Source organism: Hylobates moloch, unplaced genomic scaffold, assembly GCF_009828535.3.
Source record: "Hylobates moloch isolate HMO894 unplaced genomic scaffold, HMol_V3 SCAFFOLD_11, whole genome shotgun sequence".
NCBI classification, from domain to species: Eukaryota; Metazoa; Chordata; class Mammalia; order Primates; family Hylobatidae; genus Hylobates; species Hylobates moloch.
The window spans coordinates 97,687,379-97,706,237 of NW_026652286.1; the positions used below are offsets into that span (position 1 = coordinate 97,687,379).

The following is an 18,859-nucleotide window of genomic DNA, read 5'->3' on the forward strand; positions in this document are numbered from 1 at the left end:
TATATATATATATATGAAATGAATGTTAAACCAACTCTGGGTTCCTGGGTATACCCACTTGGTAATAATGTATTATCCTTTTAATACATTGTGTAATGAGATTTGCTAAACTTTTGTTTAGAATTTTTCTGTCTATGTTCTGAGAGATACTGGCTAACAATTTTCTTTATCTAAAAAGATACTTGTCTAATATATTTGTCAAGTTTTCGTTTCAGGGTAATGTTGGCCTTAAAGGATGAGTTGGGATGTGTTCTCTCCTCTTCAGTTTTATTGAATGAATTTATGTAGAATTGGCATTGTTTAGTGCTTAAATGTTTGGTAGAATTTGGCAGTGAATCCATCTGGTTCTAGACTTTTCATTGCGGAAAGATCCTTAACTACATTTTCAGTGTCACTAATATAGGGCCATTTAGGTTATCAATTTTTTTCTTGAGTTACCTTTAATAATTTATGTCTTTCAAAAAATGTGTCATTTCATCTAAGTTGTCAAATTAATTGCCGTATTTATTAATGTCATATTTATTGATGTTAAGAACTTTATTAATGGCATAAAGTTCTTAATATTCTGTTATATTTTTGATATATATAGAATCTCTAATGATATCACCTCTTAATTTTGGTATTGATAATTTATATCCTTTATTCATTATCAGCCTGACTTAAGATTAGTCAGTTTTATTCATCTCAAAGAACTAGCTTTTAATTTCATTAATTTTTCTATTTTTGTATTCTTATTTTACTGATTTTTGTTTTAATATTTGGTACAGTTTGAGTATTGCTTTTCTCTCCTCTTCTCAAGCAAAAGATAGGCTTCTCTTTTGGAGCTGTGAGCTATGCTCCCTGGGGTTGGGGGAGGGGTGGCACCTGCACTCCCTTAGCTGCCCCAGTTAGTATCTCACTAGCTGGCTTTGAGCCCTGAACAGCAATAGGACTTGCCCAAGAATTACAGTTTTTGTGGCCTGGACAGCCTTTCAAGTTTATTTAGGACCCCAGAGCACTTTAGCCTGTGGTGGTGAGGTTTGCTGAAACTGAAGTTCCAACCACCTGGATGGATGATTCCCCTCTGGCTAGGGCTGGTCTAAATGCACCTTCTTTGGCCACCGACTGAGTTCTGCCTGGTGTTAGCAGCACTGTGTTCCATTACAGAGTCCCACAAATGCTATACTCCCCCTCCTCTAAGTGCATAGATTCTCCCTCCATGCCATGTGGCTTCTGTTGGGGAATGAGAAAGGGGTAATGTAGGCAATTCAAGACAATCTTTCCTACCCTCTTCAGTGCCTCTTTTGGCAATATGAAGTTAAAACCAGGTTCTGTGATTGCTCACCTGATTTTTGGTCCTTTTGAAGGTGCTTTTTTTAGATAGTTTTAAAATTTGGTGTTCCTTTGGGGAGGATGATTGGTGGAGGCTTCTATTTGGCTATCTTGCCCTGCTTCCTCCAAATCTGAAATTCTGTAACTGTTAAGCAACTCTTCTTATCTCCAGCCCCTGGTAACTACCATTTTATGTTGTTTGTTTGTATTTATTTATTTTTTTTTTAATTTTATTTTATTTCAATAGCTGTTGGGGAACAGATGGTTTTTGGTTACATGGATAAGTTCTTTAGTGATGATTTCTGAGATTTTGGTGCACCCGTCACCCGAGCAGTGTACACTGTACCCAATACGTAGTCTTTTATTTCTCACCCCTTCCCACTCTTCCCCCAAAGCCCCAGAAGTCCATTCTATTATTCTTATGCCTTTGCATCCTCATAGCTTAGCTCCCATTTATAAGTGAGAACATACAATATTTGGTTTTCCATTCCTGAGTTACTTCACTTAGAATAATAGCCTCCAACTCCATCCAAGTTGCTGCAAAGGCCATTATTTTATTTCATTTTATGGCTGAGTAGTATTCCATGGTATATATATACACCACATTTTCTTTATCCATTGGTTGATGGACATTTATGTTGGTTGATGGACATTATGTTGGTTGATGGACATTATCATTGGTTGATGGACATTTATGGTGGTTCCATATTTTTGCAGTTGTGAATTGTGCTTCTATAAATACGCATGTACCTGTGTCTTTTTCATGTAATGACTTCTTTTCCTTTGGGTAGGTACCCAGTAGTGGGATTGCTGGATGGAATTGCATTTCTACTTTTAGTTCTTTAAGGAATCTTCATGCTGTTTTCCATAGTGGTTGTACTAGTTTACATTCCCACTAGCAGTGTAAGTGTTCCCTTTTCTCCACATCCATGCCAACATCTATTATTTTTATTTTTAAATTATGGCCATTCTTGCAGGAGTAAGGTGATATCTCATTGTGGTTTTAATATGCATTTCCCTGATAAGTAATGATGTTGAGCATTTTTGCATATGTTTGTTGGCTGTTTGAATATCTTCTCTTGAGAATTTCAAATTCATGTCCTTTGCCCGATTTTTGATAGGATTATTTGTTTTTTTTCTTACTGATTTCAGTTATTTGTAGATTTTGGATATTAGTCCTTTGTTGGATGCACAGTTTGCAATTATTTTCTCCCACTCTGTGGGTTGTCTGTTTGCTCTGCTGATTATTTCTTTTGCTGTGTAGAATCTTTTTGGTTTAATTAGGTACCATTTATTATTTTTTTGTTGTTGCATTTGCTTTTGGGTTTTTAGCCATGAATTCTTTGCCTAAGCCAATGTCTAGAACAGTTTTTTTGATGTTATCTTTTAAAATTTTTATAGTTTCAGGTCTTAGGTTTAAGTCTTTGATCCATCTTGAGTTGGTTTTTGTATAATGTGAGAGATGAGGATCCAGTTTTATTCTTCTACATGTGGCTTGCCAGTTATTCCAACACAATTTACTTACCCTACCTTATGTTTTTGTATGCTTTGTTGAACTTCAGTTGGCTGTATGTATTTGACTATTTCTAGGTTCTCTATTGTGTTCCACTGGTCTGTGTGCCTGTACTATGTATGTATTACGGGTACTAAGTATGTACCCATACTATGCTGCTTTGGTAACTATAGCCTTGTAGTATAGTTTGAAGTTAGATAATGTGATGCCGCCAGGTTTGTTCTCTTTTCTTAGTATTGCTTTGGCTATGTGGGCTCTTTTTTTTATTTTCGTATGAATGTTAGCGTTGTTTTTTCTATTTCTGTGAAGAATGATGATGGTATTTTGATGGGAATTGCATTGAATCTGTACGTTGCTTTTGGCAGTATCGTCATTTTAACAATGTTGATTCTACGTATCCATGAGGATGGGATGTGTTTCCATTTGTTTCTGTCATCCATGATTTCTTTCAGCAGTGTTTTATAGTTTTTCTTGTAGAGATCTTTCACCCCCTTGGTTAAGTATATTCCTAAGGTTGGTGGTGGTTGTTTTTTTGTTTTGTTTTGTTTTGTTTTGTTTTGTTTTTTGTTTTTGCCGCTGTTGTGAAAGGGATTGAGTTCTTGATTTGATTCTCAGCTTGGTCATTGTTGGTGTATAGCAGTACTCCTCATTTGTGTACATTGATTTTGTATCCTGAAACTTTACTGAGTTCATTTATCAGTTCTAGGAGCTTTTTGGATGAGTCTTTAGGGTTTTCTAGGTATATGATCATATCATCAGCAAACAGTGACAGTTTGACTTCTTCTTTTCAAGTTTAGATGTTATTTCTTTCTCTTGCCCGATCACGCTGGCTAGGACCCATTTCATTTTCTAATTCTATGAATTTGACTACTGTGTTAGTCAGGGTTCTCTAGAGGGACAGAACTAATGGAATAGATAAATATATATAAGGGGGAGTTTATTAAGTATTAACTCATGTGATCACAAGATTCCACAATAGGCCATCTGCAGGCTGAGGAGCAAGGAGAACCACTCTGAGTCCCAAAACCAAAGAACCTGAAGTCTGATGTTTGAGGGCAGGAAGCATTCAGCACACGAGAAAGATATAGTCTGGAAGGCTAGGCTGGTCTTTCTTTTTACATTTTTCTGTCTGCTTATATTCTAGCCTTGCTGACAGCTGATTAGATTGTGCCAACCCAGAGTAAGAGTGGGTCTGCCCTTCCCAGCCCACTGACTCAAATGTTAATCTCCTTTGGCAGCACCCTCACAGATACACCCAGGATCAATACTTTGTATGCTTCTATCCAATCAAGCTGACACTCAGTATTAACCATCACAAGTCTACCCCTTGTCACCTTGAGCCCATACACATCTCCTGAGATCATACATAATCTTCAAATAAAGACAAAAATAAGGTCATAATTATGCCTAGCATAATACAACTATCCTTCATACAACCGGAAACGCACAAATCCCCAACCAAAATACTATTACATAAAGTTAACAATACTTAAATGCTGATGTGAAGTCAATAAATCTTATGTCACATGATAAAGGAGAGAAGAAATGAAGATATTTTCTTAGTACAGCAGTATACATGCACAAACATGTTTTTAACAAAAGAAGGAGGAAATACTCATGACAGTTACAGTCCTTGTTTCTGCACTGGTCACATGATTGTAGCTGGTATGATGACCACCTTCTTCTACTACCCATTTTGTATTCTCTTTGCCTTCAGCAAGCACCTCAGAGAGTCTTGGTTTTTTTCCTGGTGGAGTGACCCAAACTTTCACTCCTGAAGGGTCTGGGTCATTTGTAGTCCTGCCTGGATTGGGCTGTTGTAGTTTCCCATTGACCTTAATCACAGGGCATGGTAATACTAAGAGATGCCATAATGGACCTCCTGTGTTCCATGCATACTCCTCCTTACCTCTGTTGTGGAGTAGTAGACGGAGTTCATCTTGAAAGTCCGGGTTGGTCACCCCAGCCAACACTGTATCTCCCTTTTTAGCCTATTGACTTAAAGGTAGGAGGAACCCAAAGTGTCCAGGTAGCAATCTTAACTTCCAGTTTATTGTGCCTACTGGTGGCAGCATTCCTCTGGAACTAAGACCTCTAGGCCAGCAGAATGTAATATCATGGGAACAGGAAGCAAAAATTTTGCTAGTGGATCACTAGGGGTGATGGTGAGTGGTGCCACTTCCACTCCTTGATTCCTGGACTTGTGAATCCTGGCCATGGGAGAAACAGTACCATATATTGGACGCTGATTCAGAGCGTACACAGCCTTCTGGAGAACTTTGCCCCAGCCCTGCAAAGTATTGTCACCTAATTGGCGTGTAATTGTGACTTCAAAAGGACATTCCACCATTCTATCAATCCAGCTCCTTCAGGATGATGGGGGAACTGATAAAACCAGTAAGTTCCATGATCAGGAGCCCACTGCTGCACTTCTTCAGCTGTAAAGTCAGAGGTAATGCTGTGTAGAATACCATGACGGTGGATAAGGCATTCTGTGAGTATACAGATGGTAGTCTTGGCAGAAGCATTGCGTGCAGGATAGGTAAACCCATATCCAGAGTAAGTGTCTATTCCAGTGAGGACAAACCTCTGCCCTTTACATGATAGAAGTCCAGTATAATCAGCCTGCCACCAGGTAGCTGGCTGGTCACCCTGAGGAATGGTGCCATATTGAGGGCTCAGTGTTTGTCTCTTCTGCTGGCAAATTGGGCACTCAGCAGTGGCTGTAGCCAGGTCAGCCTTGGTGAGTGGCAGTCCATATTGCTGAGCCCATGCGTAACCTCCTTCCCTGCCACCATGGCTACTTTGTTCATGGGCCCATTGGGTGATGATGGGTGGCTGGGGAAAGAGGGTGAGTGGTGTCCACAAAATGGGTCATCCTATCCACTTGATTATTAAAATCCTTCTCTGCTGAGTTCACCTGTTGGTGAGCACTCACATGGGATACAAATATCTTTAGTTTTTTACCTCTCAGAGAGGTCCATCCACATAACTCTTCCCCAGATTTCTTTGTCACCAGTTTTTCAGTCATGCTTCTTTCAAGTCCCTGACCATCCAGTCAAACCATTGGCTACAGCCCATGAGTCAGTATATAATCGCACATCTGGCCATTTCTCCTTCCATGCAAAGTGCACAACCAGGTGCACTGCTCGAAGTTCTGCCCACTGGGAAGATTTCCCTTCACTGCTGTCCATCAGGGATGTCCTGGAAAGGGGCTGAAATGCTGCAGCTGTCCACTTTCAGGTGATGCCTGCATATCATGTGGAACCATCTGTGAACCAGGCCCTAGTCTTCTCTTCCTCTGCCAGTTGATCATAGGGAACTCCCCATGAGGCCACTGGTGCAGGCTGGGGGAGAGAAGGCAGGGTAGCAGGACTGGAGACCATGGGCATTTGAGCCACTTCCTCACATAACTTACTTGTGCCTTCAGGACCTGCCCAAGCCTGATCATATATATACCACTTCCATTTGATGATGGAATGCTGCTGTGTATGAACCACTTTATGGCTAGATGGGTCAGAAAGCACCCACTTCATGATAGGCAGTTCAGGTCGCATGATAACGTGATGACCCTTCAGTTTTCACCAAAGTCCAGTAACAGGCTAAGAGCTGTCTCTCAAAAGGAGAGTAGTTATCTGCAGAAGATGGCAGGGCCTTGCTTCAAAATCCTAGAGGCCTCTGCTGTGATTCGCCTATGAGGGCCTGCCAAAGGCTTCAAACAGCATCCTTGTCTGCCACTGACACCTCAAGCACTATTGGGTCTGCTGAGACATATGACCCAAGTGGCAGAGCAGCCTGGACCTGTTGTAGAGCCTTCTCCTGTTCTGGACCCCACTCAAAACTGGCAGCCTTTCAGGTCACTCGATAAATAGTCTGGGGTAACACATCTAAATGAGGAATGTGTCAACAAAATCCAAATAGGCCCACTAGGCATTGTGTCTCTTTCGTGGTGGTAGGAGAGGCCAAATCCTTTACCTTAGAAGGAATATCTCGACAGGCCCCACACCACTGGACCCCTAGACATTTTACTGAGGTAGAAGTTCCCTGAATTTTAGTCAGATTTTTTTCCCCATCCTCTGGCATGCAAATGTCTCACCAATAAATTCAGTGTGTTTGCTACTTCTCGCTCACTGGATCTAATCAGCATAATGTCATCAATGTAGTGGACCAGTGTGATATCTTGCAGAAGTAGAAAGTGATCAAAGTCTCTCTGAATAAGATTATGACAGAAAGCCAGAGAGTTGATATACCCCTGAGGTAGGATAGTAAAGGTATATTGTTGGCCTTGCCAGCTGAAGGCAAATTGCTTCTGATGGACCTTATGCACAGGGTGGAGAAAAAGGCATTTGCCAAGTCAATGGCCACATACCAGGTATCAGAAGATGTGTTAATTTGCTCAAGCAATGAAACCACATCTGGTACAGCAGCTGCAGTTGGAGTCACCACTTGGTTAGCTTATGATAATCCACTGTCATTCTGTAAGATCCATCTGTCTTCTGCATAGGCCAAATGGGAGAGTTGAAGGAGGATGTGGTGGGAATCACCAACCCTGCATTTTTCGAGTCCTTATGGTGGTACTAATTGCCACAATTCCTCCAGGGATGCAATATTGTTTTTGATTTACTATTTTTCTAGGTAGAGGCAGCTCTAATGGCTTACATTTGGCCTTTCCCACCGTAATAGCCCTCACACTACCAATCAGCCAATGTTCTGCCTGCTGCTGAGTATGTCTATGCCAATTATGCATTCTGGCACTGGGGAAATGACCACAGGATGAGTCTGGGGACCCACCGGACCCACTGTAAGTCAGACCTGAGCTAAAACTCCATTAATTACCTCACCTTCATAAGCCCCTTCTTTAACTGGAGGACGACAATGATGTTTTGGGCCCCCTGGATTCAGTGTCAGCTCAGAGCCAGTGTCTAGTAGTCCCCGAAACGTCTAATCGTTTCCCTTTCCCCAGTGCACAGTTACCCTGGTAAAAGGCCAGAGGTGTCCTTGGGGAAGGATGGCAGAAAGGTTAATAGCATAAATTGTTGGTAGTATAGTGGGGTCCTTCCTCAAGGTGAGCAGACTTCCCCTTCATTCAAGAGATTCTGGGTCTAATAAACTGGCTCCAGTCTGGATATCAATTGAGGGGCCATAATTCTCTGTTTTTATATTTAAAATTAGTCTTTTGTCCACTTGACCTGGAATTTTTCTGCGTATATAAATTAAATAGGAATGCAGTAGGATTCCTATCAATTTCACTTCTAGAAACACCATGATTAATTAGCCAGTGCCAGAGCTCTGCGTAAGTCAAATGATTCTGATTGTTGCTTTGCCTCTGCTGTCCATTATGGTAGCAATGCCCATCTTGCCTTTGATGGTTGAGTGCTGCCACTTGGCCCTGCCATCTCGGGATCCAATTATTTCCATTGCATTTAAATTTTCTGGTTGAGTGACTAGGGTTCCCATTGTTAGATCTGGCATACATCAAGATCTAGAAGAGCAATCCTTACAGAGCTCTTCAAAGATGTAGGTATTGCCCTCACAAATCTATTTTGGAAAGCATTGGTCAAGGATATATCTTCTGGATCCTCCCAGCTGGAATGAGAAGGTCTGAAGTGACTAATCCACTCCACCATTCCAATCTCCCCATATCTTTGGATCCCATTCTAAACCAAGGGAGGAAATCAGGCATTTCCAGCTTGCTCACAGTGGGCCATCTTTTAAGCTATATTTTAGTTAACCAAGCAGACAAACTATTAGAATCTTTTTTAACTCCCTGAGCTACAACATTAAATGCAGAATCACTATTTAGTAGGCCCAAATCAACAAGTTCACCTGATCAAACTCTATGTTCCTTCTCCCATCATCCCACACCTTCATATCCATTCCCATGACTCTTCTCAAGATTTCTGCTTATATAAATTGAGAACTCAAGCAGTTCTTTTTGAGTGTAGCACATGTCCTCATGGTCACACTCTGAACCTCACTTCTAGGAGCCCACTAGGACTTTAGTCTTGTTATAGGTCTAGAAGCAAACAGAGGTGTTGGGGATAGCGCCTGAGGAGAATCAACATTATATTGCCTGGCAACTGCCTCAGGGGAGGCCATCACTGTTGCCTCAGGCAGCGCAGGGTTTATCCCCTCAGACAAAGGTGGAAAGGGTGATGGAAGTGTGGGTCGGGGAGGGGATGTTGCCACTAGTGGGAATGAGAAAGCTGTTTCTTCTGGCAAAAAAAATTCATCAGAGTTTACAAGCTCAGTGTCCCCAGTGTCATCAGGGTCCTCCCACATATCCTTATTCCCAGTTGCAGGGTCCCATTCTTTTCCAATCAATGCCCTCATTTTAACAGTAGACACCTGGCAAGGCTGTGCATGCACCTTTCATTGCAGGCCAGCCACTCGCATGATAAAAGCTGTGTCTGGTTTTCCACAGCTTCATCTCTTTCTCTTCAGGAGATAAGACTCTCACTCAGGGCAATCTTAGAAGATTTGAGGCTCAGTATCTGCTTCTGAAGCCAGGAGTTAGAATCCCTGAGTTCACCATTTTCTTTCATCACTTTGTCCAGTGAACTTAGGAGCAACCAACCAACTTCATTATGTTCCTTGGTTCTCCACATATGGTGAAAGTTATTATGTACAGAGTCACTAAACTCCTTGCCTCTCATGAGCAGTGAATCAGGAGTGTCAAATGCATTTATTTTGCATAACTCTCTAAACAGTTCATGCCAGGGACTATTAGTGTTCTCTATACTATTAGAAGTAGAGTCCTTAGCATTTTGGGGTCTAATCATATTTAGCAGCCAACTCCAGAAACCCCAAAACCAACAAAAGAACTCCATCCTTAATATTTGTTGGTACCAAAATCTGTATTAGTCAGGGTTCTCTAGAAAGACAGAACTAATATATATATATGAGTGATTACATAAACTAATATATATTTATATATAATTAAGGAGTATTAATTCACACAATCACAAGGTCCCACAATAGGCCATTTGCAAGCTGAGGAGCAAGGAAGCCAGTTTGAGTCCCAAAGCTGAAGAACTTGGAGTCTGATGTTGGAGGGCAGGAAGCATCCAGCATGGGAGAAAGATGTAGGCTGGGAGGCTAAGCCAGTCTAGTCTATTCACGTTCTTCTGCCTGGTTTTTATTCTGGCCACGCTGGCAGTTGATAAGATTGTGCCCACTCAGATTAAGGGTGAGTCTGCCTTTTCCAGTCCACTGGCTCAAATGTTAATCTCTTTTGGCCACACCCTCACAGAAACACTCAGGAATAATACTTTACATCCTTCAATTCAATCAAGTTGACAGTATTAACCATCACCCTGACCTTGTCTTTTTTTATAGTTTTTGTCTTGAAATCTATTTTGTCTGATATTAGTATAGCTACTCCTGCTCTTTTTTGGTTTCTATTTGCGTGGAATATTTTTTCCATCTCTTTATTTTCAGCCTATGTGTGTCTTTATAGATGAAGTATGTTTCTTGCAGGCAAGGAATTGTTGGATCTTATTTTATAATCTATTCAGCCACTCAACATCTTTTGTTTGGAGAGTTTAGTTTATTTACATTCAATGTTATCACTGTTAAGTAAGGACTTACTTCTGCCATTTTGTTACTTTTTTTTCTGGTTGTTTCATGGTCTTCTTTCTTTTCTTCTTTCCTGTCTTCCTTTTAGTGAAGGTGATTTTCTCTGATGAGATGTTTTAATTTATTGCTTCTTATATTTTGGGTATCTGTGGTATGTTTCTAAATTTGAAGTTACAATGATGCTTGCAAATGATATCTTATAACCTATTGTTTTAAACTGATGACAACTTAACAGTGATTACATAAACTAACAAACAAGACAAAACTAATAAAAACTGTACACTTTAACATCATGCCCCTACTTTTAACTTTTTGTTGTTTCTACTTATATTTTATTGTACTATGTCTTGAAAAGTTGTAATTATTATTTTTGATCAGTTCATCTTTTAGTCTTCCCACTCAAGATATGAGTAGCTTACACACCACAATTACAGTGTTTTGATATTCTTTTTGTGTACTTACTATTACTAGTGAGTTTTGTGCCTTCAGATAATTTCTTATTTTTTATTAAGGTCCTTTTCTTTCAGATTAAGGAACTCCCTTTAGCTTTCTTATAGGATAGGTCTGGTGTTGATGAAATCTCTCAGCTTTTGTTTGTCTGAGAAAGTCTTGAATTCTCCTTCATGTTTGAATAATATTTTCACCAGATATACTATTCTGCAATAAAAGTTGTTTTTCCTTTGGCCCTTTCAATATATTATGTCACTCTTTCCTGGCCTGCAAGGCTTCCACTGAGAAGTCTGCTGCCAGGCATATTGAAGCTCCACTATATGTTATTTGTTTCTTTTCTCTTCCTACTTTTAGAATCCTTTCTTTATTATTAACCTTTGGGAGTTTGATTATTGAATGTCTTGAGTTGATGTTATTTGGGTTAAATCTGCTTAGTAACCTTCTTGCACTTGAATATTGATATCTTTCTCTAGGTTTGGGAAGTTCTCTGTTATTATCCCTTTGAATAAACTTTCTACTCTCATCTCTCGATTTCCTCTTTAAGACCCAAAACTCTTAGATTTGCCCTTTTGAAGTTATTTTCTAGATATCATAGGCATACTTTCATTCTCTTCTATTCTTCTTTCTTTTGTCTCCTGTAACTGTGTATTTTCAAATAGCCTGTCTTCAAGCTCACTCATTCTTTCTTCTGCTTGATTAATTCCACTATTAACAGACTCTGATGCATTGTTTAGTGTTTCAGTTGCAGTTTTTAACTCCAGAATTTCTACTTGATTCTTTTAAATTATTTCAATCTCTTTGTTAAATTTATCAGATAGGATTCTGAATTCCTCTCTGTGTTCTCTTGAATTTCTTTGAGTTTCCTCAAAACAGCCATTTTGAATTATCTGTCTGAAAGGTCCTACATCTCTGTCTCTCTGGGACTAGTCACTGGTGACTTATTTAGTTCTTTTGGTGAGGTCATATTTCCTGAGTGGTCTTAATGCTTGTGGATGTTCATTGGAGTCTGGGCTTGTTTTCTGCCTCTTTGTGTGCTTAGTAATCTTTGGTTAGATGCACAACATTATGAGTTTTACCAAGTTAGTTGCTGGATGTCTTTACATTATTGAACCTGGTTTTGGTATACAGTCAAGTTCATTTGAGGACTTGCTTTTATAACTTGTTAGGTGGGTCTGGTGCAGTACTCAGTCTGGGACTAGTTTTCATTCCCTACTGCTCAGATAAGATCATTCTGAAGATCTAATATTCTGTGAAATCTGAGTTTTCCCAAGTTTGATTGGTGGAAATAAGGACAAATTATTTCTGGAGCTATGTGGACTCTAGTCACCGTTCTCTTTTATTTTGGATGGTTCTCTCCCTAGGCTCAGGTTATTTCATTGCATACATGCACCAATCAGTGCTCTGCTGTGTACCAGGAGACTCTCTGTTCATCTCTGGAGTGCTGTCTCTGGGCAGCTTTCTTCTCTCTGGTACTTTGTCCTGTGAACTCTAATTGCCTTTGTCTCCCTGCACTCTTAACTCCATCTCTTCAATTCATAGAGCCCATCAGGCTTCACTTCAATTTCCCTGCCCTGTGCCACTGCCTGGAACCTTCCAAGGCAGTAATCTCTGGCAGTTACAGGGTTTACTTCACTTGTTTCCCAACCGTCAAGGAGCAGTGTCATTTGTTACCTGGTGTCCGATGTCTTGAAAACCATCATTTCTTGTGTTTGATTTGTGTACTTTTTAAAACTTTTAAAATTTTTTTGGTGGTTTAAGGTTGGAGGGCAAATGCGGTCCCTGTTACTCTGTTTTGGTCAGAAGCAGGATCCCTGTTTACTTGTAGTTTTAATCTGAAAAGACTGTTGTGCTACATTCTTACAGAAAAACTGTTTTTTTTTTTTTGTTTTTTTTTTGAGATACGGGGTCTGGCTCTATTGCCTAGGCTGGAGTGCAGTGGTGCAATTTCAGCTCACTGCAACCTCTGCCTCCTGGGTTCAAGTGATCCTCTAGCCTCAGCGTCCTGAGTAGCTGGGATTACAGGCCCATGCTACCACTGCCTGGCTAATTTTTGTATTTTTAGTAAGGATGGGTTTTTACCATGTTGGCCAGACTGATGTGGAACTCCTGGCTTCATGTGACCCATCTGCCTCGGCCTCTCAAAGTGCTGGGATTAAAGGCATGAGCCACCGCACCAACCCAGGAAGAACTCTTTTAATAGTAGCTATTGCTCATTTCTCTTTGAGAGGAGATAAAGCAGCCAGCAGAAATTTTTGAAGATATTCTTGGGATATTAAACTGATTTCCCGACTCCCCAGTTTCTGGGAATTTCTTGAGTTATTTGGATAAAGAAGCCAATTTTAAATAATAATTTTATGAAATTCCTAACCATGTTATGATCTTATTTTCAGAATTAAGAAAAAGAGAGAGCAAGAACGTTATGCTGAAGAGCAGAGGATCCTAAGAATGAACTTTCATGAAGATCCATATTCAGGAGAGAAGATGAGTGCGATATTAGCCCAGTTACAACTTGAAGAAATAAAAGGAGCCAGAGAAAAACAACAGAGAGAAAAAGAATACCTGAGGTAATTTGAAAAGGTCTTCATGATATTTTGGCTCTAGAAGACTTGGTAGAACTCATTGTTCTCATTTTCCTTAGAAGAGAATTGACTGTGTCTTTTCATACGTTTCCTCATTTAGGAGTTCATAACTTCACCAGATTTTTTGATTGCCTAATATTTCTTGGGTGTAGCCCTGCATTTTTCCCAGTACAAAGAGGAAATGTCAAGGCCCAGAGATACGGAATAGATTTAACAGTTAAAGCTGGCTGTAAAGTCGGGATTCATGCTTTCTTTCTAGTAGTTCACTTTGCCTGATCATACTTTATTTTTACAGATATGTAGAAGCTTTACGAGCCCAAATCCAGGAGAAAATGTGGCTGTATAATATTACTTTACCTCCACTATGCTGTTGTGGTCCTGATTTTTGGGATGCTCATCCTGATACCTGTGCCAACAACTGTATTTTCTATAAAAACCACAGAGGTAAGTTTCTTGAAGGAATAGTCAGGGCCTAATGGCAACAAGAAAAATAAATAAGAGTGGTGGTAATAGTAATTTACCATTTATTGAGTGCTTACTATGTATCAGAGACTGTTATAAACCCTTTACAAAATAACTATATGAGGCAATGAAAAAATTATGAGTTATATTTCTCTTTGAGATCTGTTATCTTCTTGTCTCCATTTATGCTGGGGAAATATTTTCAGCTCATTCTACTGTAGGAGGACTTGCGTTCCAGGTCCTTTAACTGAAGACTATTAGAATTTGCCTTTTATGTAAGTTAGGACTCTATCCAGTTGAATTCTCTATTACCCAAATAACATTAATGGTATGTAACATGGATGTATTACCATATATATCCACATTAGATTGCTAGTTCTGCCAGGAGGCACTGAGGAAAATAAGAAACAGTATAAACTCTATCAGGAGTCCCAGCTAGAGAAAACTTAGTCCTTCATATTGTCATTAATATTTGTTTCCTTTCCATCCTTAAATATATTGATTGATATAGTGTAAAGATTATGTAGCCCTCATGTATACATTAGGAATACTGCCACTACATATATTCCTAGTGCTTCATCTGTATGATACGAGTTTCTTATCAGCTTTATTTTAAAACACACAAATCTAATTATGCCATTTCTCTCTTCTAAAACCTCTAGGGTGCCCCATTGCAGTATAAGATGCATGGCATGTTTGGGATATTTTCTCTCTGTCTCTGGGCCCTACTCTAGCCTTATCAAAGTTGCTGTTCCCAGTATGTGCCATATTCTTTACTCCTTTTGCACCTCACATTCAGTTCTCTGTGTTCTTTCCTTTACTCTTGTTATTTCTTCATAACTCATCTTAAGTGTTACCACTTCTGGGAATCTTTGCCATCCTGTCCTAGGTAGTTGTGCATTCATTCCCAACTTCATTCTATGATGACATTTGTTGTTGTTTGTTTTTTTGTTTTTGTTTGTGTTTTCTGAGACAGTCTCGCTCTGTCGCCCAGGCCAGAGTGCAGTGGCACGATCTCGGCTCACTGCAACCTCTGCCTCCTGGGTTCAAGTGCCTCAGCCTACCGAATATCTGGGATTACAGGTTTGTGCCACCACATCCAGCTAATTTTTGTATTTTTAGTAGATACGGGGTTTTGCCATGTTGGCCAGGCTGATCTTGAACTCCTGACCTCAAGTGATCCGCCTGCCTCAGCCTCCCAAAGTGCTGGAATTACAGGTGTGAGCCACTGTGCCTGGCCTATGATGACACTTGTATATACCTTTGGTTTGGAAGTATTACATGGCAACTTAATTATTTTTGTGTCCGTACTGTTTATTATTTTTTCTGTCCTCACAGAGTGCTTGTCATATAGTAAGTACTGAATAAATATTTATTCAATAGATAGTTACTTGTAAGACTCTTGGTAGAGAAGCCGTACTAATAAGATAGAGGCTGGTTGAGTTGTTTAGAATTTGACTTTATTCATTGCTGTGCAAACCTTTTTTTGCAGCATATACTCGGGCACTACATTCATTCATCAATTCCTGTGATGTCCCTAGGGGTAATTCAACTCTTCGAGTCGCAATTCATAATTTTGCTTCTGCACACAGGTGGACTTTGAAAAATCTATAATAAGAATCTGAAATTAACTGGTAGTATTTTGGCTTTTACTTAAAATCAGCCCTGAGAGAGTATTTAAGAAAAGCTGTTCAAGTTATAAAATATATAATCTGGAAAGAAATACGTCTCATATAGTAACTGTCTTTATAATTAGATTGTAATCATTGTTTTAATCTCTGCCTTGGAACCAAGATTGAAAGCTGACTTCTCTCTTCTTTTTTGTGAACCATACGGAGCCTATTATTTTAAAACATGATCAGACAAGTAAGGCTTCCCTTACTTTGCTCTGCTCTGATCAGAAGAGCTCATGTGAAATCTTTGAGATTCTCTCATTTATCATCTTTCTAAAACTGTATTTTTGAGCTTGACAATACTGAAAATGTCTGGATAAAGCAGAAAAGAAAATGATGAAATGTATTTCTGAGCATCAGAGGCCATCTATATTGCCATTACCTTTTCTAGTTGTATATAAGAATTCAAGATTAGAAGAATTTAAATTTGTTGCACATTTTTTTCCTCAGCATTTTTTCTCTTGTTTTTAAAAATGTATTGCCTCTTTCCCCATTTAGTGACACTGGACATAGGAATTTTTAATTGTGTAATTTTCTGTTGCAAAAAAGGTAATTAAATCCTTTGTCTTTTGAATATCTTCTATGTGAAATAATTGTGAGTGACATTTGAAAAAGTGAATCTCAAGTCAAAGTGAGTAAATTTCTTATTTCCCTATTTTTAAAAAACCTGGTATATGACATGGCTACAGGGCAAATGAAATAAAAATTTCCATAGTTGGTATGAATTTGTTATTTCCTTGCAGTTTTTCCTGATACAAAATATGAAAAGGTTTAATATTATGAATTGAAGATACATACTGACAGTTTCTTTTTTCTACTTTCTCTAACGTGCAGTGCTGAAGAAGCACTTAGGTTTGTGCTCAAAAAAAAAAAAAAAAAGAAGCCTAATCTAGCCAAGGCTTTGAAAATAATTGGAATTACATGAACAAGGTTGAATAGTTATGTAACCAGATTACCTAGTCCAGCCAGAATCCTTGAATTATAACTTGATTCAGCCTTTAAGTGTTGTATTTTTTTAACAGCTCTATTGAGATATCATTCACATATTATATATAATTGACACATTTAAGGTGTATAATTTAGTGGTTTTTAGTATATTCACTGGTTGTGCAACCATCACCACTATAAAATTTTCACTCTAAGAAGAAGTCCCCATGATCCAGCAATCTCATTTCAAGGTATATCTCCAAAAGAATTGAAAGTAGGATCTCAAACAGATACTTGCACACCAATGTTTATAGTGGCATTATTAATAATAGCCAAGGTGGAAGCTACTCAAATGTCCATCAGTGGATAAATAGTAAATAATATGTGGTATATACAATAAAATATTCAGTCTTAAAAAGGAAGGAAATCCTGTCACATACTGCAAAATTATGCTAAGTGAAAAAAGCAGTCACAAAAGGACAAATACTGTCATATGCAGTACTTTAGGTAGTCAAATTAATAGAGACAGAAAGTAAAATAGTGGTTGCCAGGAGCTGGAAGTAGGAGGATGTGGAGAGCTTTGTTTAATGAGTATAGAGTTGCAGTTTTGCAGGATGAAATGGCTCTGGAGATCTGTTTCACAACAATGTAAGTATACGTAACACTACTGAACTGCATACTTAAAAATGGTTACAATGGTACATTTTAGGTTATGTGTTTTTACCACAATTAAAAATTTTAAAAATAGAAAATAAAGGAATCCCCCGTACCCATTAGTAGTCACTCCCCATTTTCTCTCCCAAAATGCCCCTCCAACCATAGGCAATCACTAATTTACTTTCTGTCCTATATATTGGCCTACTGTGGACTTTTCATGTAAATGGAATATATCATATGTGATCTTTTGTGATTAGATTTTTTCATTTAACATGTTTTCAAACATCTATTTTGTAGCATGTATCAGTACTTCATTGCTTTTTATTGCTGAATAGTACTTTATTCTATGAATATACCACATTTCATTTATCCATTTATCAGTTGATAGACATTTGAATTGTTTCTACCTCTTGGCTATTATGAACACTGCTATGACCATTTATTTGCAAGTTTTTCTGTAGATATATGTTTTCATTTCTTTTGGATATATACCTGGGAGTGGAATTACTGGGTCTTCTGGCAGCTCTGTTTAACCTTTTGACAAACTGCAAACTGTTTTCAAAAGTGGCTGCACCATTTTACATTTCCACCAACAGTGTATAAGGGTTCAAATTTCTTCACATGTTCGTCAACACTTGTAATTATCTGTGTCTTTGCTTATAGCCATCCCAGTGGGTGTGAAGTGATATTTCGTTGTATTTTTAATTTCCATTTCCTCATGGCTGTAATGTTGAGCATCTTTTCATATACTTTATCTCTTTCAGAGAACTGGCTTTTCAGATCCTTTGTTCACTTTGTAGTTGGGTTGTCTTTTTGCACAAGTATTGGAATTTAATATAATTAATAATTTTTACTGCTTCATCAAGGATGTTGTGAAATAAAATTGGATTTTCTTTTTTATTTTTTTTGCACACAAAACAATAAACATTTTCTAAAAGTACATACAAACAAAAAGATGCATATCAAACATATTAGGAAGGTTGCCCATGGGAAGACGGGGACTAGAAATGGGGGGTGGGAATTAAAGAAAATAAATGAGAGAGGGACTTTGTATGGATCAATGATAATAACTCAATCCTCTATTTGACAAAGAAGAAGGAGAAGGAAGAGGAAGAAAAAGAAAGCTGGATAAAGGATCAGAAAGGGAGGAAAATAGAAAAAATTAGAGTATGACTCCAGGGTAGAACTGTTTTGTTGTTGCTTGGTTGGTTGGTTGGTTTGTCAGTTGTATTTTTCATATGTTTCGCCATGTTGGCCAGGCTGGTCTCAAACTCCTAGCCTCAAGTGATCAACCCGCCTCGGCCTCCCAGAGTACTGGGACTACAGGCGTGAGCCACCACGTCCAGCCCCCACATTGCTTCTGGCCTCTGTGGTACACCTCCCAGACGAGGCGGCCAGGCAGAGGCGCTCCCCACATCCCAGACAGGGCGGCCAGGCAGAGGTGCTCCTCACTTCCCAGATGGGGCGGCCGGACAGAGAAGCTCCTCACTTCCTAGACGGGGTGGCTGGGCAGAGGCGCTCCTCACATCCCAGATGATGGGTGGCCCGGCAGAGGTGCTCCTCACTTCCCAGACGATGTGTGGCCGGGCAGAGGCGCTCCTCACTTCCCAGATGGGGTGGCCAGGCAGAGGCGCTCCTCACACCCCAGAAGGGGCGGCCGGGCAGAGGCGCTCCTCACTTCCCAGACGGGGCGGCCGCGCAGAGGCGCT

General features: G+C 39.4%; 1 protein-coding gene across 8 annotated transcripts in view; it reads left to right on the forward strand.

The window, feature by feature from the left end:
* CCDC15 (coiled-coil domain containing 15) overlaps positions 1 to 17,328 on the forward strand; it is a 98,679-nt gene extending 81,351 nt beyond the window's left edge. For 6 of the 8 annotated variants that reach the window (XM_058446206.1, XM_032167811.2, XM_058446208.1 and 3 more), the window contains 3 exons: positions 13,243 to 13,416; positions 13,727 to 13,875; positions 15,386 to 17,328. In XM_058446206.1, the coding sequence (XP_058302189.1) occupies positions 13,243 to 13,416; positions 13,727 to 13,875; positions 15,386 to 15,507 (445 nt within the window). In that variant the 3' untranslated portion in view covers positions 15,508 to 17,328. Of the gene's footprint in view, positions 1 to 13,242; positions 13,417 to 13,726; positions 13,876 to 15,385 lie in introns of those variants that run through there. The other 2 variants (XM_058446212.1, XM_058446210.1) reach the window with 2 other exon arrangements.
* Positions 17,329 to 18,859: the final 1,531 nt, after the last annotated feature.